A 26,680-nucleotide genomic window follows, 5' to 3' on the forward strand; every position below is an offset into this window, starting at 1 on the left:
TGGAATGACAGGGGAAACAGTTAGAAGAGGGCAACATGGGAAAAAATAATTGTGCTGTGAAAATTTCCTTTTCTTTTTTCCTGATTGCCCAAGAGGTACCCTTGCCTCTGGGCCTGGCCCACTACACCATCTCTGCTTGACCATTCATTTCTTTTTGAATCCTACCAAGAGATTAATGCTCAGCTCCTAAACGGTCACCAGGCACCTCTCACATGTTATATGCCCTGTCAGGGTAGAGTTACAAATCTTGACATGCAGGAACATGTGGTAGTTATGGTATTGCATTTCTCCCATAAAAGTGTTTATTTATTGTTATTACACCGAGCCTCAAAATTTCAAGTATAAGCTTCCCAATTAAATTAGAATTTCAGAAATGTGGCTATAAATCCAATTTCTGATAGTCATATAACTGAAAATGATTATAGAATCTTTCAACTGACACATTATCGTGAACAAGAAGTTAAAATTATAGATTACCACACCTTTCGAAAATCATTTCTTGTGTCCTTGTATGGGCGGCTCAGGCTACTTACAAGATCCATTATGTATCGCCATTCAAGGTAGTTTTGTATTTCTCTGTATAGTGGAACAACAATGACACTCTGTTGATGTAGCCAAACGTTTTGCAAACGGATTAACATTACAAGAAAAGCCTTCATATAACATTTGAGTTACTCAGTATACCTACCTAGCATTACGCTTGGTAAGAACAGCTTTAAGCTTGGTTAGGTATTCTGGAGCATAAACAATCACGTCTTCATCTTGCTGAACCGTAATTGCTACGGCTGCCATTATTTCATTGGTTAAATTTAACCAACTGAAGTCCTAGAAGAAAATGCTTGTGTGAGAGCTTCATGGCATTATTTGGTTGCCCAACCACAGATACTTATTTTAAGAATTCAAATGAGTGATCTGGTGTTAAAATGGAAATATCACAAATTGCAACTGGGGATCATTAATATCATATCATATGCTACAGATTAAACTTGGTTTAAATTCCTATCATAAATGCTAAGGGATCCATTTTCAAAAACTCACATACTGGGTAAGATAACATGACCAATTTACCTGGTTCTCTTTTACCGGATTTTCAGCTGCATCTAACCATTGGATTTGTGGATGAAAACCTGCCTATGTTTAACCGGCAAAAATTTGTTTAGGTAGATTTTAAGGATGTGCAGACAAAAAGTTTATGTTGATAAGTCCATAAGTTGAAAGTGAGGGTCAATTTCGGTCAATATGGACATATGGAGAATTCCATAAGTTGAGGCTATGTCCATACGTTCACTGGTTCCCTAAATAAAAATTTAAACCCCCCACCCTCCTTAATCCTACCCCAAGACTTACCAAAACTCCCTGGTGGTCCAGCGGGGAGTCAGGAAGCCATTCCTGTATTCCTTTGCGAGGAGCACGTGACGTCGGCGTCACGCGGACGTCACGTGATTCACCGCGCCTCCGCTCCAGGACCCCCGCTGGACCCAACCGGAACTTTTGGCCAGCTTGGGGGGGCCTCCTGACCCCCCCAAGCTGGCCAAAAGTTCCGGTTGGGTCCAGCTATGGCTATGGCTATGTTGAATAAGTTGGAAATCGCGATCGTTGCGCCTCATCACTTTTTTAAGTTAAAAAAAAAATAAGTTGCGTTTTACATATGCGTTCAAAACGAATGCACACCCCTAGTAGATTTAGGTCGGTCATTTGTATGATTGAAGCTGTGTGGCCAAATGTATCCAGTTAATGCCGAAAATGCAAAAGCCTGCCCCGAGAACTCCTCTGGCCTTGTCCCTTTTTTCACCAGATGAATTTGTGCATCTTGCAATTTAAGGTGCACAGATTTAGGGCCTGATTTATTAGGGCTTTATTTATAGATAAAATGCTTAGTAAATGAGGCCCTAAGTGGATCAGAGGGAGGAATTTTTAACTGGTTAAATTTATCCAGCTAACTTCAAATCTTTTGAAAATTGAATGCTAGTCTTTTTTATTCTTATGGCTCCATTTTTATTGCGAATCCATTTTTTATTGAGACTAGAATTTTTTTTAAAGATAATTAGAAAATGTGTTGCATCATTGGAAAAATATGATATAGTGGCAGTTACAATAGTTTTAATTGGACCACAAAAACAAGTCTAGCATTTTAAAAGAACATGTTTTACGAGTAATTTCCCAGGAGCCACAAAACAGAAATATTGGTTGTATGCCTACATTTTTCAAGCTGTTCCTCTCACACCATCATACTCCTCCTCCACCCCATCCCCTATGCCATCTCCCCCTACATTCTCTGTCACACCATTTCCACATTCTCTCACACAGTCTCCATTCCACTCCCCCAGACTCCCTTCTCCCATGCTCTTTCTTTGCTCATCATAGTTTTTTCTCCCCCGCTCTCTACATCCACCCCATGCCACTTCCCCATGCTCTCTCTTCTGCTTTTCCCCATGCACTGTTCAACTGATGGGCACCAGGCAGCAGAGTTAGGAGCCAGAGGAGAAATGAGAGGGAAAGGGGTCTGGCAGCATTGATAGGGCCACATGTGGCAGACTTTGGTCTTCAGTCAAGGGGGGGATGCACTCTGCCAGGGCACCTCAGTGATAGTCTCCACTCTGGATCATCATTGGTAGAGGCTGCCTGGCAGCAGCACCACCCCTTATATTATCAACCTGTCCTTCAGTAGCACTAGCACCTGCATGTGACACCACTACAGACGAATGGAAAAGCCTATAACACAAACATATTATTTTCATAAAACGTATTAAAAATTTACACCTAGATGTACTGCAGGACAGATTGGAGTTAGCCGGTTAGGTTATTTGGCTAACTCAGCTACATCCTGGAACATCCCCGAAGTGCCTCCCATTTATTGAGATACATTTTGTCCAGCTAATGACTTATCCGGATAATATTTATCCAGATAAGTGCTGATAATATTCAAAACTTGAATATTGATCTCTTTGTTTGCTAATGTGTCAAGAAAGCATGCTCTGTACCTTAATAACTAGTTCAAGTAAGTCAATAAAGATGACATTTATACACAAAATAGCAAGAAGTGTCCATAATGAAATATAATCAAAAAGGAAAAAAAAAATCTTTTTGATTCTTCACAGTGAATTATTATTATTTTCCCTTTTTGATTTACACACAAATTGCCACATGCACTCCATAGAAACAATGGACCTGATGAATAAGTTTTGCCATCAGAACAGGATGTATTGGAAATAGAGATGTGAATCGTGTGCCCGATCGTCTTAACGATCGGGTTCGGCTAGAGTGGGGGAAAAATCTGATCGTGGGTGATGTGGGTGATGTGAATCGGAATTGGTTCCGATTCACATCGTTACTTTTTTTTTAGGGAGGCCCGACCCTTTAAAATTAACCCCTTACCTTCCCCCACACTCCCGAACCCCCCCAAAGCTTTTTACGAGTACCTGGTGGTCCAGTGGGGGCGCGGGGATCGATCTCCTGCTCTCGGTCCATCGGCGCCATTTTGGCTGCCACTCAAAAATGGCGCCGAGGGCCCTTTGCCCCTACCATGTGACAGGGTATCCGTGCCATTGGCCGGCTCCTGTCACATGGTAGGAGCACTGAATGGCCGGCGCCTTCTTTAAATATGGCGGCGGCCATCGTTAAATATGGCAGCGGCCATCTTTAAAGATGACACTGGCCAGCCAGTGCTCCTACCATGTGACAGGAGCCGGCCAATGGCACGGATACCCTGTCATATGGTAAGGGCAAAGGGCCATCGGGGTCATCTTTATGAGTGGCAGCCGATGGCCTGAGAACGGGAGATCGCTTTCGGGACCACCACTAGACCACCAGGTAATTTTAAAATGTTTTGGGGGGATCGGGAGGGTGGGGGAAGCTAAGGGGTCGTTTTTAAAGGGTCGGGTGGGTTTTATTTTTATCGGGCCATCGGCGCCATTTTTGAGTGGCAGCCAAAATGGCGCCGATGGACCGAGAGCGGGAGATCGGTCCCCGCACCCCCACTGGACCACCAGGTACTCGTAAAAAGCTTTGGGGGGGGGGGTTCGGGAGGGTGGGGGAAGGTAAGGGATTTGTTTTATAGGATCGGGGTGGGTTTAGGGGTTTTTTTGGTGTGCCGGTTTTCCCCGCCCTCCCCCCTCCCCCGATTTACGATTTTTCACGATAAATCGGGGGAATTTCTATTGTATCGTGACTCAACGATTTTTGACGATTTAAAATATATCTGACGATTGTTTTAAATCATCAAAAAACGATTCACATCCCTAATTGGGAACATCAACTCCTAAACGTGCAAAAGGGAGGGAAGGTTCTTGTATATTAGTGTGATTTGAACTAATGCACAGTTATGTGAAATAAGGTAATGTTACAATGTTTTCTCTCTTTCTCTGTTCAGCACTTACTGCTTGGGACTAGACAAGGGGGTTGAGCTGATGTCATAAGACAAACCTTGCTTCTCTCTCTCTCTCTCTCTCTCTCTCTCTCTAGATCCCTGCCTGTTTGCTGCTCTCAATTTCACCTTCTGATCTGCCCGGCATCAGTGCTGCAGCTACTAATGAGACACTAGGCTTTTTTGGTTTACATAGATGTTTTGTTTTCTCAGATAAATAGCTGGGGTTTTTTTGGAACATATTACTAAGTGGCGTGTGCATTCTTTCAACAGGACTACTCACTTTGAACAAAAAGGTTAAACCGCAGCCTCCAACAGAATGAGAGACTCAGACAAGCTGTGATAAATTAGACTGATTGTTATTAAGTCAAACTTATCTGGCTGTATGCCATCTGGATCATCTTTTGGAAAGATGGGTTAAAAATTCAAATTATTTTTATTATTATCACCATTGTCAGTATTAAGAGATGTGCGTACTTCCCTAAAATAGGTTCACACAACTATTTATGGAAATTCTGTGGGCTTGCAAATATTTCTTTTTGTTTTTGTAAGGAGGGGTACTCAGGACCTGCCACAGATCATAAAATGTCCTTTTAGAGGCTTTTCCCAACATAGAATCCAATTGATTTTTACCTGCACACCTCTGGAAAATCTGCTGATTTTTGCAGACTTGATCCAGGTTGAATCTAACCACTGAGTTCAGATCCACACAGTCCTAGCCAGGTTTTGTCTTGCTGGCTGCTGTTACTGGGTGCGCGCGCGCACACACACACACACTACATATGAAGGGGCCTCAGCATTACTACACAAAATGATGTAACGTTTTTTGTTTTTTTTTCAGAAAAGTTCTGTGTCTTCTGTACCAATGGGAACAAAATCTATTTTGTGATAGAATTACTTTGTATCTCTTGTGCATTTGTTATCTGTTGTGAACTCTGTTAATCAAGTAAAGGAATCACTTTAGAAAAGGAAGTGCCATTCTCTTTTGTTTTTCCACTGATAAAATCTTTTTCAACAGTGCCTGGTGCAAGAAACAGAGTCTGGCCGATGTCAACATGGTATGGAGGTTTGTGAAAAGTTATTCATGTCCTAAGACTTTCAGACTGGGCCTAGGTCCTACTTGGCACACGCTGGAGTACCAGTAGGTCATACTGTCCATAAGTTTTCAGTTCATTATTTTTCTTAAATGTGATCACGCCGGGTTCTTTATAACAAGCAGAGCCTCTCCTGCAGAAGTCTTTTTGAGAAATACATAGAGTGGGTGGGATTTCCTCAGGTAAAACAGTGCTTTCCCCAGAGAAATGGGCGTTTACCGTATTGCCTGCCCTACATGCAGGTAAAAATATGCACCTGGGGCTCTGTGTGCTTACTTTTACCCACAGTGACAAGAGGCATTTCAGAAGGCAGGGTTTCGCGTTTCTGCATGTCTGTTTGTATTTTCAAAATTATGTGTGTATTGTCCCTCAGAAAAGCTACCCTCACAAATTAGCATACTTTCCCTTTGAAAATTACAAAGTCTATGGGTAATTGACTTTGAATCTATGTGGACATTTGCAAAATTATCCCCATACCGGATATCTATATGGAAATACCTACAGTATCTGAATGTAATCTTCTTTGAAGTGCCTGAAAGGCAGAATATAAGTAGATAAATAAAATTATATATATATATATATATATATATATATATGTGTGTGTGTGTGTGTGTGTGTATAATATATTGAATAGAAAGCTCTGTACAGTGTGATATGGCTTAGTATAATTTTTGCACAATCTTATCAATAATTTCACAATGTTCTACCCTTTTCCCTAAGGGAACCAAAACTGAAATTGCACAACTGAGAGTGCACAGGTCTGCTCCCTGTTGTGGGGGTGGGGGGATGGGAGGTAAGGGAAGATTGGGGGGATAGGGGGGATGGGGGGGGGGGGGGGTGACAGCACCAACAGTGTCTGAGGATGCTAGATAACTAAATCCATCACTGGTGACATGGGAATTTCAAAGATTTCCTCTAGAGGAGAGGCTGGAGACCTCTTCACAGGAGCCTCTATCCTGGGAGAAGAAGATGAAGCAGAGTGGACTTTGTGAAGTCGAGCAATGGACCACAGATGTTTTTTGAAAGTTGGGCAGGTATAACTTTCGCGATAAAGGTAGGGGGTGGGGGGGGTGGGGAATTAGTTAGGGCAAGGGAGGGGAAGGGAGGGGAAGATGCAGGGGGTGGAAGGAAAGTTCCCTCCAAGGCTGCTCCAATTTCAGAGCGGCCTCGGAGGGAACGAAGGCAGGCTGCGTGGCTCGGCTCGGCGCGCGCGGCCTGCCGATTTTGCGCAGCCTTGCGCGCGCCGACCCCGGATTTTAAAAGATACGCGCGGCTACACATGTATCTATTAAAATCCGGCGTACTTTTGTTTGCGCCTGGAGGGCGTACTTTTATAAAATCTACCCCACAAAAGTCAGTAGGAGGCAACACCGTTCTGACCCTCCCCTTTACAATACAAAGAGACAGAACAGTGCTTACGATATAATTACATCCTGGTCAAAATGCTGGGTTAGGACAAACTATTTTGTAACAGTTTAAAGTAAATGGGCAGTCCTGCCACGACCCAACCCATTAGGCAACTGCAGGGCATTTTCACACAAATTACAGAGAAGCTTTCCCCGCAATGTCTTTGCTTTAAAGCTAACTAATAGTTGTCTTGGTCTATATTATAGTCACTCAGTACCACATCATCGATTATATATAATCTGGCCAGGGGGCACCTCTGATATTTTTCTGCTGCCCTTGCACTGCTCGGGAATCTTCAGTGAGGAATAGGATATGTTCCTTTCAGGAGAAAATGGAGGACTATAAATTGCTTTGTTTGTTTTTTGGTATGAAAAAATACTTGCACTGTGAGCTCTCTACAACAGTCGTACTACCTAACCTATTTTTCTTTTTAGGGTTGCAAGGTGATATTTTTTAGGGCTAAACTTGATCCTTGCTCTACAGGACATGAAAGTGGAACCAGACCTTCTTGTGGGCTCTTCTGTTTTGTTCCTCAAGTATCCTGAGAAGCAGTAATTATAGTAATGCTGTGTTGACAGTCTGAGTCTGAATATATTCATTTCTGGGCTGCCGTTTTCTGTCCCACCACAGCTCTGAATGGAATTTACATATTTTGATATACTGAACAGTAGCAATATGATAAGACTAGGTGCTTTAATGAACTGCTAGAACTGAAATGAAACATTGCTTAAGTGAGTTCTTGAATGTATCACTATTGGTGAGCAACGAACAAAACATTATTTAACTAATAAAGAAATAACAGACTACACCTTTGTGTCTTCTAAGAGCTTGGTATTAATTGATATCAGGTCTGCTGAAGAGGGAAAACTCACAGGTTCCTGAGGAACAGACAGATAAGCAGGTCTGGTATGGGATCTAGGTGTTTATTTCCAGGTTATACTAAGTAACAGCTACAAACAGATCAGCTTTGATTTTGGCAATAGGGAGCCAACAATTCCTCTCCTGAACTAAGGTTTCACTACATTTTTTTCTTCCTGATATTAATTGTCCCTAATTTTATTCCTTACTGCAAGCCACTACAAATATCAAGTCCACTTTACCTATTCTCTACATTGTTTGCCTCTTCAGCTATTTGTCTTCTACCCTGTGCACTGGTCTTGAGCGTCAAAGGCTTCTTCCTCTCATCTGGCCATCTCCACTCTCCCTGAGGGCATCTCATCCTCATTACTGTCATCATCCCTCTTCTACATATTCTCCTGCTCCTCCTCTCCCTCCTTCTTTCAGCCTGCGATACCAATCCCAATCCTGGCCCTTCAAGGCAACTGTTACTCTATCTGTGCACATCAAACTGTTATCCCTCAACCTTACCTTTATCCTCTCCTCTGTCCTCCTTCTCTCATTTTCTCACATTCCCCGTGGAACGCCCAGGCCTGGCACGACCAGGTGTGCATACCATGCATTTCCACAGAGCGGCACACCTGGGGGGCGCTGGGCCAGCGGCAGCAGGAGAGGCTGCAGGGCCACCAGCAGAGTTCAACCCATCGGCAGCTGAAGAAGGCCACCGGCGGGTTGAGCTCCGCTGGCGGCCTCTTTCCTTCTTCAGCTGCCGGCGGCCTGTGGTCTCTCTCCATCCTCGCTGCTGAGGTTAAGTCCCACTGGCGGCAAGGAAGGAGAGAGGCCGCAGGGCACCGGCGACTGAAGAAGGAGAGAGGCCAGTGGCGGTTAAGTTGCACTGGTGGTGAGGAAGGAGAGAGGTTGCCAGCAGAGCTCAACCTGCCGGCGGCTGAAGGAGAGGCCCCATATTTTTGTGTGCACTTGTGCCTGCGCACAACGTCCGCTCCTCCCCCCAAGCAGGAAGGCCGTTGGACTGTGGTGAAGCTCATCTCACCACAACCAGATGACAATAGGAGACAAGGTATATATTTGTGTGAGTTTGTATGTGTGTGTGAGTGAGTGAAAGCCTGTGTGTGTCTGTAAGAGCATGTGTGTATGTGTCTATGTGAGAGCATCTGTGTGTGTCTGTGTGAGAGCCTATGTATGTGAGTGTGTGTGTGTCTGTGTGACCGCCTATGTGTCTGTACAAGTGCATATGTGTCTGTGTGAGAGCCTATGTGTGTGTTTGAGTGTGTCTATTTGACAGTCTATGTGTGTGTGTGTCTGTGTGACAGCCTATGTGTCTATGTGAGCACATATGTGTGTGTGAGAGCCTATGTGTGTGTTTGTGTGTCTATTTGAAGTCTATGTGTGTGTGTGTCTGTGTGACAGCCTATGTGTCTATGTGAGCACATATGTATCTGAGAGCCTGTGTACTTGTGTGTCTGCTTGTGAGAGTCTATGTGTCACATAAAGGCTCTCACAGGCACACACACATATAACACATACATAATGTATCTGTGAGGGAGAAGGAGCCTATGTATGTGAAAGAGAGAATATGTGAGAGAATGAATGTGTTATTGTGCATGTGTGAGAGGGAAGATAAAAATTTGTACAGCCCTTCCTTCCCCAATCCACAATGATCTCAGGGTGACTGGAAATCAAAAGATACCAGGTATGGAGAGCATTTTAAATCCTTATTAGTTTTAATTATTGGGAGTAATTTGATGTTTCTGCTCTTTTGAAATATTTAATTTTGGGGGAAATAGAACATTTTTTAATTATTGTATTTTTTATTCATCAGATGTTTTGAAATATTTTATTAGAGTTTGGGAAATTTTGGATACTCTTATTCATTAACTGGTTTGAAATATTTATTCTTTTTACGAATGTGATTTTACTATTATGACTGATGTTTTATATTTCTTGATTTTATTATTTAATGTTTTATGAAGAATGGTAATGTTCCTGTTTTTACATTCTTGCTCTGCATGTAGAGGTTGGCTTGTTGTGGGTTCCAGTTCAGTTCTTCTCAGCAGGTTTCTACTTTATACTTTTGATACTCTTCATTCTGTATTTGGTGAGGTTCTGTCCGTGTTTTGCGTATGTGACCGAGATGAGGGGGTGGGGGCGTTATCAGTTTTTAAAAATATAGATTGTAAGAGGGAGCTGGGCTTTATTTGATGGGCCAGGACAGAGACTGAATGAATCATGTGGGGGAGGGCAGCACAGTAATTGTTCGCACAGGGCAGCAAAAGACCTAGCACCGGCCCTGGGAATGCCTATTCTATTACTAATAAGCTTGCCTGCATTCATGACCTCTGTCTCTCATAATCTTCACCTTCTCACCTTGACTGAGTTGGCCTTTCCGCTGAGTTGCTGCACTCTGTCGTGGAGTTTATCTTCTCCACCTCCACCTTAAACCCACTCCTTTTATTTCCTTCAAAGTCCAATTCATCTGCCTATTCGCCCCACTACCTCTCCAGATAGTTTTCATTTATTGACCCCCTGCTTCCTTTCTTACTGATTTTGACCCCTGGATTTCCTTTTTCCTTGAATTATCTCCCCCTTCCCTTATTCTTGGGGGACTTTCTTCCCAACTGATGACCCCTCTGACTCATATGCCTCAAAGCTCCTTGCTTTAATCTCCTCATTGACCTCCACCTCTGCTCTTCTGCCCCTTGTCCTAGCTCTTTCTTTCAGCTGCTGTCTCTTAAGCTTCTTCCATTTTCTGACCATCATCTGATAAATTTCACATTTAACCACTTTTCTCCACAGGTTTGCCCAGTCATCACCACCATCTTTAGGAATCACCAGGGTATTGAATGTTGTTCTCTCTCCATTATTATCTCATCCCTAGTCTCCTTCACTATATTATCAGAATCTGTTGATAAGGCAGTTTCCTTTTATAACACTATACTCACTTTCGGTTCAGTTGCGCTTGCCCTATCCCTTCCCGATTCAAGAAAGCATGTGACAAATGCATGGAGATCTCTGAGAGAGTGATGGGAATTGTAAGGGCTAGATAAATTAGACAGATGGACAGACTAGATGGGCCATATGGTCTTTTTCTGCCATCATGTTTCTGTCAAGTGTACCAAACTCCAGTCTTGACTCACCACCAGAATTTGCTTCCTATTTTCCTGTATTTGTTCTGATTCTGGCTAAAATTCCATGGCTATGCCAACTTCATATATTTCAAATTCATGCTGACCTTCTTCCAGTCTTCTGTTTCTATTGCTAAGCAAGAATACTGATAAACTCCCTTGCCATCTTTATGCCACACTCAACTCCCTCCTCAAACTGCCTCCTCCTTCACTCACTGCCCAGATTATGACTATTTCTATGACAAAGTTCACAAAGTTCACAAAATTAATCTGGAGTTGTCTACCAGGTCACTTCCTTCACTCCTATTATCCTCCTGTTTTTTGGCACCTGTCACCCTCTCCTTCTTTTCTGAAATCACAGAGAAGGAATTTTGGTGATCTTTTCTCCTCCTGCATGCTCCTCTGACCTATTCCCACCCAGCCGTTCTGCTCTATTTTCCCTGCAGTCATCCCTCTATCTGTCACAATCTGGCTGCCTTCAAACATGCAGCAATTATACTACTCTTCAAAAAACCCTCACTTGATCCTATCTTCCCATCTATTGTCCCATCTCTTTCCTCCTTTTCACATTCAAACTACTTGAATGTACCATTCATCCAGGGCTGGTGGAAGCATTAGGTGGGGTAGGTGGTGGCCTAGGGCACCGGAAGTGCGCAGGGTGGCAGAGTAGCTTTTAAGGGTGGCAGTTTTGAAAGGACGGACAAGATGAGAAGTGGCACAAGTGAGGCATGGAGCTAGAGGGCGTTTTCCATTTTAGGGTATGTATTTCTTTGAGGAGCTTGGGTTGTTTGTTGTGTGCAATTTGAGAGAGAGAGAGAGAGAGAGAGAGAGAGAGATTAAGTGTCAATATCACTTCCACTGGCACTCCTTTCATCTCCACTGTCTTCGCTTTCTTTCATCTCAAACCATTCTTAATTCAATCTGTCTTTTACTCTCTATATTCCACAGAAACCGCCTTGCTAAAATCTCTAATGACCTGTTCGTGGCCAAAGCCAAGGGTCTTTACTTGATCCTAATCCTCTTTGACCAATTTAATGCTTTTGACACTGCTGCACACCATCTACTCCCTAATAATCTGTCCTGTCCTGTCAGGAATCCGTTTTGTTGTGTTCTATTCTAGCCTGTCCCATTGCACTTTCAATGTGACCTCTGGTAGATCCTCCTCTACTGTTACCCAGTGACCCACTATCAATTGATGTGTCTCATGGCTATGTCCTAAGCCCTCTTTTCTCATTCTATTGGTGCTCTGATCTCCCATGGTTTTGCGTACTATCTGACTACACCAGAAATTTCATCAGGAACCTGGTACCAAATCTCAGCCTGCTTCTCTGACATTTCCACCCGGATGTCCCACCACCACCACTTTAAATTTAAAATGACCAAGACAGCACTTATCTTTTCCCCCAAACCCACCTACCTTCCCCTTTCTCCATTTCTGTGGATAACAATGTCAACTTCCCCTCTGAAATATTCTCAAAGATGTTGACTAGGTTCATCTCCAGGACCAATCCCTGGGCAAATAAGAAGGGGATTATGGTCCTCATCTGCTCTCATATTCTACATAAAATTTGGAGTGTCAAAGAGGGGAAAATACAAGCCAAGAGGCAGAGAATGGTGGTACAATTGCATCGGGTGTCCAAAAAGGCTGTGGTAAACAGCATGAAATGGTTAAAACCCTCAGAGGTATGGCATCATTAAGCTTTCAAGAAGACTGGTGTAACCAGTATGAAGCAGCCATGGATATAACCTTCAAATCAGAGATATGGCTATATAAGGCTCACAACAAGGATTGGGTAACCTGCACAAAGCAGCCAATAATTCTATGCTATCAATGAGCATGATTTAGACAGATATGGAAGAGCTGTGGTAGGAGCAGGGAAGTGTTGAATGGGGGGTGTGTGGTGGATGCTGCTGGTGTCAATTTGGCTATTAGGAATCAGTTTGCCTATCTACCCAGAGTGGTAGAAATCAAGTGGGGAAGTCAATTGGCCTTTATCTACCATCATTTTATTATGTAACTATGGGCATGGGTGTCCACAGGTGCACATGTGCTAGTCCAGGAATAGAGCAGGTATGGGTCATAGGCAAGCAGGTCCAATCCAGAACCAAGCAAAGGGCTAAAGTTCTGTGGTGATATATAGCTAGGCAGCGTTTGAGTTGCTGGGAACACATCTCTGTTCCAGCAACTCCTTTTCACTGATCCTCCAACCAATCCAGCTCCTTGGTTTTGGACGTTATCAGTGAGGCCATTCTACCTAGTGCTTTTGTCTTGTCCTGTGTTCTTAGATTAATCAACTAGTCAAGGCATCCAATCCTTTTATTTATCTGGCTATCTTCGGCTCTCCTTAGTCAGATAAGTCGCCACAGCACTATGCCAGATATTTGTCACCACTTAGCCGGATAAGCCAATATGTATGCGGGTATGTTTAAAATAATGCCACATGTTTTTTGATTTTGCAAACATGTTGGGTAGACTTCCGTGTATTTTATATTGTATACCTGCATTTGTATGTATGATATAAAATACATGTGTATACACAGGTGCGTCCATTCAGTTGTGTATATGGGCGCACTTGCATGTTTTAAAGTTACCCTTTTATTCTTTATTGATTTGTTTTAGAATTTACATGTTGATAACAGCTGGATTTTGTTGATGATTTGAATTTTTCTAGTATATACTTAATTCTCTTGTATAGGACATACCCATCAGCATTAACATAAGAACATGCCATACTTGGTCAGACCAAGGGTCCATCAAGCCCAGCATCCTGTTTCCAACAGTGGCCAATCCAGGCTATAAGTACCTGGCAAGTACCCAAAAATGAAGTCTTTCCCATCCTCTAATGCTAGCAATAGCAGTGGCTATTTCTAAGTCAACTTGATTAATAGCAGGTAATAGACTTCTCCAATAACTTATCCAAACCTTTTTTAAACCCAACTACACTAATCTCTTACCCTGGCTACAAATTCCAGAGTTTAATTGTGCGTTGAGTGAAAAAGAACTTTCTCCGATTAGTTTTAAATGTGCTACATGCTAACTTCATGGAGTGCCCCCTAGTCCTTCTATTATCCGAAAGAGTAAATAACCAATTCACATTTACCCATTCTAGTCGCTTTAAATTTCTAGTCGCTTTAAATTTCAAAGAATGTGCTTTTAGGTATGTTTTGAGAGTTGATTACTTGAATTTTCCATGGGGATAGGCCATCAGATAACCACTCCTCTGTGCAAATGAATTACTTGCTCACTATTGGCACTATAGGGAAGAAATGTCACAAATTTGCACACCTGAAATCTGGTAGTCTTATTCTAACCCCATCATGGGGTTAGAGACAAAGTTATTGCTAGTAAAAAAAGAGAAGTCCATGAATGGTTACTTTAGAATCCGTGGAGGTTTGGTGGTGGTTGGGGTGATGTAAACTAGCAGTCTGCCTTTTTTCTCCAATAAGCATATGGAGAGAGTTCAGACTTCATCTGAACAAGATTAAATAATTCATACTTGTGAAGGTTCCATACTTACTGTGCATGCCATAGTGCCAAACTGGTGATCTCTGGATTTGAACTTATAATCTATTAGTTTTAAACCAGGGACTTTACTGCTGTGTTAAAGGAGCAGTTCCCCTACCTAAAAGGAGCTAGCTAGCTACCTAAGGATCTGATTCACTAAAGCTTTTCTCCCGTTCTGTATCTATGGGAAAAATGCTTAGAGACTCAGGTCCTAAGTTAGTTGGAGAATCCTATCAAGAGTCCTGTTGCTCATATCAATCTCCTTATTATACCTCCCTGTCACAATACTGAACACTGACAGCTTAATTCTGCAGATACTATAGGTTTTATGTTGCCTAACAACTAAAGAATCATAGATGCTAACATGAAAACACAAGATTATTTGGATCGAAAATTTGTAGCTTACTGCTACTTTCTACTTAGGAGTGTAATTCACTCAATGTAGTAAACATGGCAATACTTAGTCGAGAACAAGTAATGTATATTCAATCAAGCTAGCTCTACATTTTCCCGACTTTCAACTTCTCCTCAAAAGGGATCTTCACCTATTTTCAATAACAGACTTTCACCCACCTAGACTAAAGAGAATATAATTAGTTTTGAACCTGATTTTTCAATCCCCAATGAGTTATAATGTAGCCCTTAAAAAGGCATATTCTCCTTGTCAGCTTCTCTTTTCCTTTATGTAATCCTGTCTTTACTGCATGCCTAACTTAAAGCTGATTGTTTTCTTTTGTTGTTCTTTCAGGTGTCGGGGATCACACCTTTTCTCTGTTTAGTCCTTAAAATGTCATTTAATGCTTCCACTGGTAAAGGCTGCAACATAGCCCTCTTTCTCTCTCTCTCTCTCTCACACACACGGCCTGCAGTGAAGTCTAAAGTGTGTGAAGGTTCCTTTTTAATCATTACTTAGAAAAGTGATTTATGAGCCTGAGATTAAAGTGCTTAACAGTCATGCTAAGTAAGATATTCACAAAATGATTTAGCCTAAGCAATAATGTTGAAAAGGATGTTATTTATTTCAAAGGAGAGCAACATTTTCCACTTAAATTATGCAGATAAGCTACTCTATTAAGAATAATATTGTTGCTGTACATGCAAAATAAAATCAACTATGATAAAGATAAAAGTTGAATAACATAATACAGTACATTGAACTTAGATATTCCCGGTGGAAAAATTTCCATGGGCTAGCCTGACCAGAGGCTTGATTCCAAAACAGGCATGGGATTTTAACTAGTACTGTGTATTATTTGAAAGGATATAAATTGTGGTTTCAAAACTGATCAGTTTAATAGGGATGTGAATCGTTTTAGGACGATTAAAATTATCGTCCGATAATTTTAATATCGTCTTAAACCGTTATGGAACACAATACAATACAGATTCTAACGATTTATCGTTATAAATCGTTAGAATCGTGAGCCGGCACACTAAAACCCCCTAAAACCCACCCCCGACCCTTTAAATTAAATCCCCCACCCTCCCGAACCCCCCCCCAAATAACTTAAATAACCTGCGGGTCCAGCGGCGGTCCGGAACGGCAGCGGTCCGGAACGGGCTCCTGCTCCTGCATCTTGTCGTCTTCGGCCGGCGCCATTTTCCAAAATGGCGCCGAAAAATGGCGGCGGCCATAGACGAAAAAGATTGGACGGCAGGAGGTCCTTCCGGACCCCCGCTGGACTTTTGGCAAGTCTCGTGGGGGTCAGGAGGCCCCCCACAAGCTGGCCAAAAGTTCCTGGAGGTCCAGCGGGGGTCAGGGAGCGATTTCCCGCCGCGAATCGTTTTCGTACGGAAAATGGCGCCGGCAGGAGATCGACTGCAGGAGGGTCGTTCAGCGAGGGTTCCGGCGCCTCGCTGAACGACCTCCTGCAGTCGATCTCCTGCCGGCGCCATTTTCCGTACGAAAACGATTCGCGGCGGGAAATCGCTCCCTGACCCCCGCTGGACCTCCAGGAACTTTTGGCCAGCTTGTGGGGGGCCTCCTGACCCCCACGAGACTTGCCAAAAGTCCAGCGGGGGTCCGGAAGGACCTCCTGCCGTCCAATCTTTTTCGTCTATGGCCGCCGCCATTTTTCGGTGCCATTTTGGAAAATGGCGCCGGCCGAAGACGACAAGATGCAGGAGCAGGAGCCCGTTCCGGACCGCTGCCGTTCCGGACCGCCGCTGGACCCGCAGGTTATTTAAGTTATTTGTGGGGGGGTTCGGGAGGGTGGGGGATTTAATTTAAAGGGTCGGGGGTGGGTTTTAGGGGGTTTTAATGTGCCGGTTTTTCGATTTTTCGATTTTTCGATTTTTTTACGATTTTTCACGATTTTTCACGATATTTTACCCCCCCAAACGGCAACAATACGATTCCCTCCCCCTCCCAGCCGAAATCGATCGTTAAGACGATCGAGGACACGATTCACATCCCTACAGTTTAATGCTGCAAGTGGATCAGTGCCAGCTATTCAAGTGTGGTTTGTACAGCCTCTCAGACTCAAAATGTTCTTAAAAGTTTTAACCAGTGCTACTTTAATAATGATTTACACAGCATTGGATCAGTTGCAAAGTATGTTTTTAGCTGCTACTTACCTGGCCATTGACAACCAATGAGAAATTGTTTTGGACTTCTGCTAATGTCATTTTGTTATATAGTAGCATTGGATCATTTCTATCTTCAGGCTTAGCTGTTATCTGCAGAAAATAAACACAAACAGTTTGGTAATGTTAATCATTTTGGAAGGGGTTGTAAAAGCATGTGCACAATTGCAAACTCGTGCAAGTGAAAGTACAAAACAAACAAATGAGAGTAAAATGAAAGCACCAAGGACCTGAGTTCAAAGTTTGTGCTTCATAACTTTGCATTTTATGCATAAGTTCCAGTATACATGGCAGGCATCAGTCAAAAAGAAAAAGGACACATTATGTAGACATCTGCCTTCTTAGTAGCAGGCATGTGGCGAGGAAAAGCCAATAACATTTTATGTATGTGTCACCAACACATTTTAGCTATAACAGGTACTGTAAATCACTCGCTGTCTAATCTTAACCTGTAACCTCAAAAGTTGCCCTGAATAACCTTCTGAAGGTTCCTGTACTTGTCTCCAATAAATACACTTCCCCATAGCCCCGTTTATTGTGTATGTTGCCTTGACTAGATTGTGAGCTCCATGGAGCAGGGACTGTCTCTGATGTGTATCTGTATGGGCATGCATGCAGCTTTCAAAATATCATTAGCTGCAGCCCTCAAACATGAATGTGGTTTCTCCTCTGGATGGATATTACCAGCAGAAAAGACCCATGCAAAGAACCTCTCTGCAAGGATCCAGAAGAATAACAGTAAAATCAAGACTATTGCAGGTGGCCTTTGGAGGAAAAAAAGTGGCCAAAAGTAAATAAGGGACCATGGACCTGAAAGAGATGATAATAGAACCAGAGACACAGGCTTAAAAGTGCTTAAGTATTACATTTTGTCAATACAGAGATTAGAATTAACAGTTTAAAAATGATCATCATTGAACCTGCCCAGATGGCCACATTTTTATTGCTATATAGGATCCACGGAGGGTAATTTTCAAGTGTGCGTAAGTGAGTACATACACACATAATATGAAGTGCCTAAAGTTACACCAGGATTTTATAAATTGCTTGGTAGGAGCCACCAAGTCTATAAAATAACCCATTTCTTATTTTTATTTTATTTTATTATTTCTATTCCACCTTTCAGCACTTCACAGCAGATCACATTCAGGTACTGTAATCATATATATATGTATGGGATCTGCATAGTTTTTACACCCATTTTGTAGAAGTTGACGTATATATTTTACATGCTAAATAGTTGTAACATGAGTGTGCAATAACCCAGAATTTATGCATAGACAGGTATTTTATAAAGTTGGATATACAGTATGCACCTACCCCATTTTTGAAATATTTACTTGAGCAGATACTTCTATCCACCAGTTCACCCAAACCTCCACCATGTCACTTAGACTCTCCTCCAGTTCACCTAAACCCCACCATAACAATGCAGACAAAATACAAAGGCAACAACTCTATATGTTAGAAAAGTAAACAAGAGTAAGAGGAAAAAGAAACCGATCTGGTTCTCTAAGGAAGTGGCTGAAAAAATAAAGACAAAAAGAACAGCATTCAAGAAGTACAAAGGATCCCAAAAAAAGGAACACAGAGAAGAATATCTGTTAAAACTGAAGGAGATGAAGAAAGAATTAAGGAAAGCAAAAGGTCAAGCGGAAGAAAGGATGGCCAAAGAGGTAAAAGGAGGAGACCAGGGGCGCATTGGCCTATCGGGGGATCGGGCATGCCCCAGTGGGCCTTTCTGCCTAGTCACATGGTCTCCCACAGCTCCTGCCCTGCCTAATTTGACAACCGCCAGACTGCAGGCACCACAGAGTTGTCTGCGGGCTTCGAGAGCTGGGGACACTTTCTGCCGGCGCTGCCTTGCAATTTTGCACCATGCCCAGCCCCTGACTAATTGTAGAACCACGGGCCGGGCATGGTGCAAAATTGCAAGGCAGTGCCGGCAGAAAGTGTCCCCAGCTCCCACAGCCTGCAAACAAGCAATAGAAGAAGAGGCCTGGAAAGGATCTGCCCCAATCCTCCCAACCAGGGCCGAGAAAAAGGCCCAGAGGGGCTACCGACACTAACTCTCCTGCCAACGACCAATGAAAAAAACCCAACAGGGCCGCTGGCAAAAGTCTTCCCACCTGCGGCAGTACCTCAATGTACACACGCCCTTCCTGGCTATTTAAAATGTGTGCAGCCCACTTACGCGCTTATGTGGTCATTTTTGCATGATCAGGGCTTTTAAAATCTACATCTATTTTTTTTTTTGCTTTATTTCTATATCTTTGTATTTTTATTTTGTATAATATTTATCATTTATAGATTCTATTTATTTTAGTTATATCAATATTAGAACTTTATTCTTCTTTATATTTTTATCAATTATTTTCTTGGTATGGTTTTCCCTGATTTTTTTAAATCTATTTAGATTTATGATTTCTCTGTATTATATTGCTGTAAAATTTTCTATTTGTTTGTTTACATCATTTGACCATCATCTTCTGGAGCTGTTTCAAGACAGACTGCATGAATCCACATGACTCCAATAAAAAGGAGGAACACATTATGGGGACAACCAGCCTGTAATCAGATAAAGCAGTCATGTCAGACTCTAAAAGTGGACTTTGAATTTTACATTTTTACATTTTTTTTGTGTCCTCTAATGTATGTTTTGTGATTGTTTTGGACACCTCAGCTTAAATAAGATCATTTAGATTTCACCCCTGATGTAGGCAATCTACTGAAACAGGACCATGTTGGGTGTTGGTTGATAATTTTTATTGGTCTTTCTGTATTATTCATTTATGTATTTACTACTTAGTTTTTAAATTAAAATAACCTTTGATTTAAATGAAAGTTTAGCAATTGGGTATTTTTATTTAAACTTATAGCTGAAACACCAAGAACATATTGGGGCAGATTTTAAAATGTACGCACGCGGCTTACATTTGTGCACAATACCCGGCGCGCTCAAATGTACGCACGATTTTATAACATGCGCGCGCAGCCGAGCGCATGTTATAAAATCAGGGGTCGGCGCGCGCAAGGGGGTGCACACTAGTGCACCTTGTGCGCGCCGAGCCCTCGGGGAGACCAGCTGGCTTTCCCCGTTCCCTCCGAGGCCGCTCCGAACTTTCCTTTCCCCTCCGAACTTTCCCTTCCCCTCCGAGGCTGCTCCGAACTTTCCTTTCCCCTCCGAACTTTCCCTTCCCCTCCGAGGCTGCTCCGAACTTTCCTTTCCCCTCTGAACTTTCCTTTCCCCCTCCACCTTCCCCTCCCTTCCCCTCCCTGTCCCACCCCCCAGCCTGAAACACCCCCCCCCCCCCCCCCCGTACCTCTATCTGACAAGTTCCGCCTGCCTCTGGCAGGCGGAACTTGCGCGCGCCAGCCAACTGCCGGCGAGCGATCTCCCGGCCCAGTGGCCTTGCAGAGGCCTCTAGTCACGCCCCCGCTCCACCCCCAGACCGCCCATTTTTTCAAGCCCCAGGACTTACACGCGTCCCGGGGCTTTACGCGCGCCACCGGGCCTTTTGAAAATAGGCCCGGCGCGCGTAGGGCTTTTAAAATCTGCCCCATTATTTTCCTTATGTTGGATATTGGCAGTGTACTCTACTCAGCACTGTATAAGTATCTACATTTTAATACAGTAAATAACAACCCCAAGAAACTTACTATCTTGGTAGGTAGATGAAGCTATGGAAAATAAAGTGACTTCAGATCGAAATGTTAGAAGCATTTGTAAACATCTTAAAGAAAGAGAAAGATTTAATTACATTGGCAATTTCTTTCTCTAACGCCATAACATTGTCCAATTCAGCTCTGATCTGGGTTTCATTTGATGTAAGATTTCTTTCCTGGCGGATAAGTTTAGCCACAGCAACCATGAAATTTACGTAAGCTGTGCATGCCTGTAAGGAAAAATGCAAACAGAAGTTAACAAGCTTTAAAAAACACATGCAAAATGCCTCAAAAATGCATTTTATTTTACATGAATTGCTGTTCTTTCAGAGATAATCTTCCCCACTATGAAATTTTACATTGCTTCAATACTGGCAGACAAACTGTAGAAATATCTTGTTCTGTGCTGCAGTGCCGAGTCCAACTAGCTGTATTAGTCTTGAAGAAACTGGTCTTTGCAGTTTGTAATACATTTTATGAAGACGGAAAATGAGACTTACTCTTCTGTTCTATTTTATAAACTGCCTTATTCCCCCAAAATAGGGATCCAAAGTGGTTTATATAAAAAATATAATATACCACTATAGCATAATATTATATATACCAAAAAAAATCATTTGGCACAGACCTAGCACATCCCTACTTTCACTAGAGAAGTTGTAAGCTGCATTGCATAACTAAACAATAACACTATCTCCTATCATCATTACAATAAAACCCCTACCACATCAATACAAACTATACAACATAATAAGTTGCACCATAACAAGTATAAAACAATAAATAACAGTAATCACAGTATAAGCAAAAGTATTCAATAGCAATATGTAGTATCCATAGCTCAGGTACAAACTGCAAACTGCAAAGAATATGGGTCAGTGCAAATTAACAGCTTAAATAGCAATATTGTCATATTATCATGCTAATTCTTTGGTTTTGTTGCTTCCTCTTTTCATCCTGCTCTTAGTAGGGATGTGCAGCAGGGACAGATTTGTCCAAGTCGGTATTCGTATTCGTCGGGACCCAAATTTGTTGCATCCGTTTTTGGGGGACCCCGCTTCTCATTAAAGTTAAATAAAACCCCATCCCAACCCTTTAAATTTAATTAACTACAACCCCCCACCCTCCTGACCCCCCCCCCAAGGCTTGCCAAAAATCCCTGGTGGTCCAGCGGGGGTCCTGGAGCAATCTCCTGCACGCGGGCCATCGGCTGCCAGTATTCAAAATGGCGCCGATAGCCTTTACCCTTACTATGTCATGAGGCTACCGGTGCCATTGGTCGGCCCCTGTCACATGCTAGGAGCAATGGACGGCCAGCACCATCTTGTGCTCCTACCATGTGACAGGGGCCGACCAATGGCACCGGTAGCCCCTGTGATATAGTAATGGCAAAGGCTATCAGCGCCATTTTGAATACCAGCAGCCGACGGCCCGAGTGCAAGAGATCACTCCAGGACCCCCATTGGACCAACAGGGACTTTTGGCAAGTCTTGGGGGGGTCAGAATGGTGGGGGTTTTATTCATTAATGATACGTTGCATTCGTGGGGGTTCGCCATACGTTTCGGAACCCCACGAATGCAACGAATAGGGACCTATATGTTGCGGATTGTGCATTCGTTCAAAATGAATGCACATCCCTAGCTCTTAGGCTTCCTTTGTTTGTCATTAATTTTTGTTAGTACACTTTCAGTAATATGCTCCTTGATTTTTAAATTCCCCCATTCTGTACTTTTAAATGCTGTATATATATTTTAAATGTTTCACAGTGATACCTGGATAGGGTTTTGATGGATCAGCGTATTACACTTAATTTACTTATTTGCTCCCATTAGTATGAATCTAACTGTGAGAAGATCTCTAAACATGAATACAGTGGTTCCCTGTTACGCCCGTCGGTCACAGACAGCTGCGATCACTTATGCTCACCTCTTTCTGTGCTGCCTTGTCATCTCTGGGAAGAATGGCGGCCTCCACCACCCACTGCCAACCAGCCTGGCATTCCCGGGTCGGCGTGCGCGCTGCCAACCACCATCTTGTTGCAAGAATTACCTAGTCGCACGCACGGGCCACCTTTGTACACGTCATGGTGGGAACTTCAGGGGCGTCCCCTCCGGATGACGTCATGCATCAATTGTACTTAAACTGGCTGGCCCTTCGGTTTGACGAGTTAGCAAGGAGTTTCCTCATTGCTGAATTCTACTTCATCCTTGGACTTCCGGTTCCAGACTCTGCACTTGGCATGAGACGCTATGGTTACCCGTTCCTCGGGGGCCCTTCCTCATCTTTGGTCATCTGCTCCTCGGAGGGCCTTCTGCCTTGGACTTGTCTATCCTGCTCCCCGGGTCCTCTCCTGGAACCATCTCCTGTGAGTATCTTAATCCTACGGACTTCAACTATAACAGCCTCTTCGTGGGATTCTCTCTGGTATACCCTGCGCTGCAGGTCACTCTGCACCACCCACTTCAGGATCCTCATCGGGGTTTCTGCACCTCGACTACCTTCCCATTACCACCACTGGGACACCTTTCCGGTGTACCCCGCTCTGTGGGCCACTATCAGATCTTCTCATCGGAGGTATCACCCTTGGGTATACCCCTCTGCTCAGAACTTTGCTTTACTGCACCTTCTGCTCCTCGGGCTGTGCCTTTTCTCTTCCCTTAATAAAGACTCTATTCCACAGCTGTGTCTGGCACCACTGAGAGCCCTGTGAGCCTACCGATGGTGAGGCTCACAGGGCTCCTCCCTGTGGGCGAGACACCTCTCATCTCAGCCCAGGATTCACACTTTCACAAGTCATAACATTCCCAAACCTGTCCTGGTTACTTCAGAACCAGTCAGATTTTCAGAGTATCCACAATGAATACACTTGAATTAAATTTGTATACACTGACAACCAAGTACAGTATGGTGATAGCTTTCAAAACTATGACTGCATATATGGCCACAAGTAGATCTACGACAGTATTTTATAATCCGTATGTAGTATATATGCACATATTATAAAATAAGGGCCAGATTTTAAAAGCTCTACGCGTGTAAATCCAGTGGATTTAAGCGCATAGAGTGCCTTACACGCGCCGGGCCTATTTTATAAAGGCCTGGCGACACGTGTAAAGCCCCGGGATGCGTCTAAGACCCGGGGCTTTACTAAAGGGGTGGTCTGGGGCAGGGGCGGGGCCAGAGGCCTCCGACACAGTAGCCATTTGCCGCTGTGTCGGAGGATCGCATGCCGGCAGGCTGCCGGCGCGTGCAACCTGCGCCTGCCTCAAGGCAGGCGCAAAAGGTGAGATAAGAAATTGGGGGAGGTTAGAGTAGGGCTAGGGGGAAGGGGTGGGAAGGGAACGGGGGAAGTCCGCAGGCATCGGTGCATACAAGGTGCACCCCCTTGATTGCCCCTTTATTTTGTGATAACTGTTTTACTAAGATTGTATCTTGTTTTATTTCATTTAATTTTTTAACTAATTATTTATGTAAACCGTGATGATGGTACAGTCCGAATGATGGTCTATAAAAACGTATTAAAAAATAAGTAAATAAACTAATTAATTAATTAATTCTGCAAGATAATTAGCGAGTGTAAAATTATGTGAGTAAGTTGCCAAATGAATACGTGCAAATGTGTTTTAAAATAGCAATTTAGGCACGTAACTGTTTACCCTGCCCCAGAATGCCCCTAGACTACCATTTTTACTCCAGTATATGTGCGTGCAAAATGCAAAGTGGACGCGTACTTTCAACATGTATAAAATAACAATTGCAAGAGTGCAGGCTACTTATGTGATAATTTTTATGCATGTAACTCTTGGAAAATTACCTCCCATATGTACATTTATCTTCAGGATATTCATTGTGGATATCCTGAAAACCCAACTGGCTTTGTGGGGTCACTATAACAGATTTGGGAGCCACTGTATTAATATCTGATTAGAAATTAAATAACAGAGAAATAGAAATGAGTCATCTTATTTCTTTGTTTTAATCACCAGCTTTTTTAATCAACTTTTTCCCATTGTACTATGGTTTCAAATACTTATATTTTTCTAGTTATTTGAGAAGTGTTTAGAATCCACCCATGGTACTGGATTTCAGTTGTTTAAGTGTAGACTTTAGATTGGCGCCTTTAAAATGGGGAGGATAATTTTCAAAACAATGTGGCTAAAAAGCTTGGAACTTTTGCTTATCAGTGATCAGACCCTCCTTCAATATGGCTACAAGTCCATTCATTGCTCCTCAGGAAAGACTTTTCCAGTGTTGTGTATAGGTTGGGAGAGGAAATGTGCACACATGTAAATGGCCCCTTCAAATCTTTGCACAAATCTTTCCCGCAAAATTCTGCCTACACAAAAAGTAGGTGCAAATGTACATGGGTTCTTTGCACCAACAGCAAGTTTCAAAGTGAAAACATATGCATACTTTCACTTTGAAGAACTTGTGCAAAGCCCATAGGTTAGAATTATGCATGCTCTTTGTTCCAATGTAGACAAAGCTGCACCCCCCTCCCCAATAAGTAGATACCGATGCATTAAAAATGCACCACAAGATGGAGGCCTGACTGCAAGCTTGTATGCTGCCCCGTTATTGCCTCGACTATTTTGCTTCTAACTTTTGCCTCTGTGACTTTTATGCCTCCTAAATGTAAAGGAAGAGTTAGGCTCTTTCCCTGGGAGCCCACTCTCCCCTCAAGGCAACTTACTATTCAACAATGCTTGCACCCCGCTCCGGAAAAGGGTTTGGCTCCTGTTGCTGAGGTCGGCGTTGGAGAGCTTACCTCAGCTGTGGATATTACATCTCTTAGCCCCCTCGATGACCGGCTGCCTCTGGTGGTAAGAGGCTCTGTCGCTGAGGTATCGGAAGCGGGTCCCAGCGAGGTTCAGCTCGTCACCAGAAAAGAGGGAGCAGCGGCATTTCAAGCCTCACTGCCAATGTTTCCATTATCAGTTGGCTGCATTTCTGGTGCACTTGGACAAGGCACGATTTCTATCGTGTCTGAGGAGGAAGCCTGTCTCTCTCCTCTGGACCTTCAGTCCAGAGGGGTTTTCATCTCCAGAGAAACCGGCAGTAGTCGCTTTAGACTCTTTGTGGGATCTCATGGTTCACCTTGGGAAAGCCTTTACTTCTTGTGATGCAAGGTAACTGTTGTTTCTCATCAAGTTGAAAGCATTTCCAAGAATTGAACCTCTCAATATCAGGAGTTGTTGGGTAAAATTAAAGAAGTGGAAGTCAATCTCTTAAAAGAGTGCAATCTGTTATTCAAGATTGTAATGCCTTGAGCAGAAGATATGAACATATTGAAAATAAACTGCGACATTTGAATCTGCGCTTGTTAGATTTTCCACGAGTGGTGGGTGAAAATCCTACATTTAAAATTATATCTTTTGGATAAATTCTACCCCCACCATGGATAAAATATATTTTTTGCCATAGAAACATAGAAATGATGGCAGAAAAAGACCAATCGGCCCATCTAGTCTGCCCAGCAAGCTCCAACACTTATTTTCCCATACTTATCTGTTTCACCGACCACCAAGTTCCGGGCCCTTGTTGGTAACTGTTTGATTCAAATTTCCTACCATCCCCTGTCATTGATGCAGAGAGTAATGTAGGAGTTGCATCAAAGGTGAGCATAAGGCTTAATGGTTATGAATAGTAACCGCTGCATCAAGCAAGTTACCCTGATGCTTGTTTACCCAGACTGCACAGATCCATGCCTTGTTGGATGTTGTCTGAATATAAATCCTCTTTTTCACATTTCTCCCTGCTGTTGAAGCAGAGAATAACGCTGTATATGCATTCAAAGTGAAGTATCAGGCTTAACTGGTTTAGGGTAGTAACTGCAGCAATAAGCAAGCTACCCCCATGCTTATTTGTATACCTAGACTGTGTAGTTCAGTCCTTGTTGGTTGTTGTCTGAATGCAAATACTCTTTTCCACATTTCCCCTTGCCGTTGAAGCAGAGAGCAATGTTGGCATTGCATTAACCGTGTGAAGGCTTATTGAGTAAGAGTAGTAATCACCAGGTAGTAGCCTCCATTCCAGCAAGCCACCCCCTTGGCTCTTCTCTTCATTCCCATCTTCTAG

The 26,680-nt window shown here is 43.0% G+C and overlaps 1 protein-coding gene across 3 annotated transcripts in view; it reads right to left on the minus strand.

Annotated features, from left to right (window-relative positions):
- MME (membrane metalloendopeptidase) overlaps nt 1-26,680 on the minus strand; it is a 189,561-nt gene that overhangs the window by 89,750 nt on the left and 73,131 nt on the right. For all 3 annotated transcript variants that reach the window (XM_029615303.1, XM_029615305.1, XM_029615306.1), the window contains exons 9-12: nt 20,697-20,831; nt 16,927-17,028; nt 689-825; nt 483-576 (exon numbers count right to left, since the gene is read on the minus strand). In XM_029615303.1, coding sequence (XP_029471163.1) covers nt 483-576; nt 689-825; nt 16,927-17,028; nt 20,697-20,831 — 468 coding nt within the window. The remainder of the gene's footprint in view (nt 1-482; nt 577-688; nt 826-16,926; nt 17,029-20,696; nt 20,832-26,680) is intronic.

Source organism: Rhinatrema bivittatum, chromosome 9 (assembly GCF_901001135.1).
Source record: "Rhinatrema bivittatum chromosome 9, aRhiBiv1.1, whole genome shotgun sequence".
In the NCBI taxonomy this organism is placed as follows: domain Eukaryota; kingdom Metazoa; phylum Chordata; class Amphibia; order Gymnophiona; family Rhinatrematidae; genus Rhinatrema; species Rhinatrema bivittatum.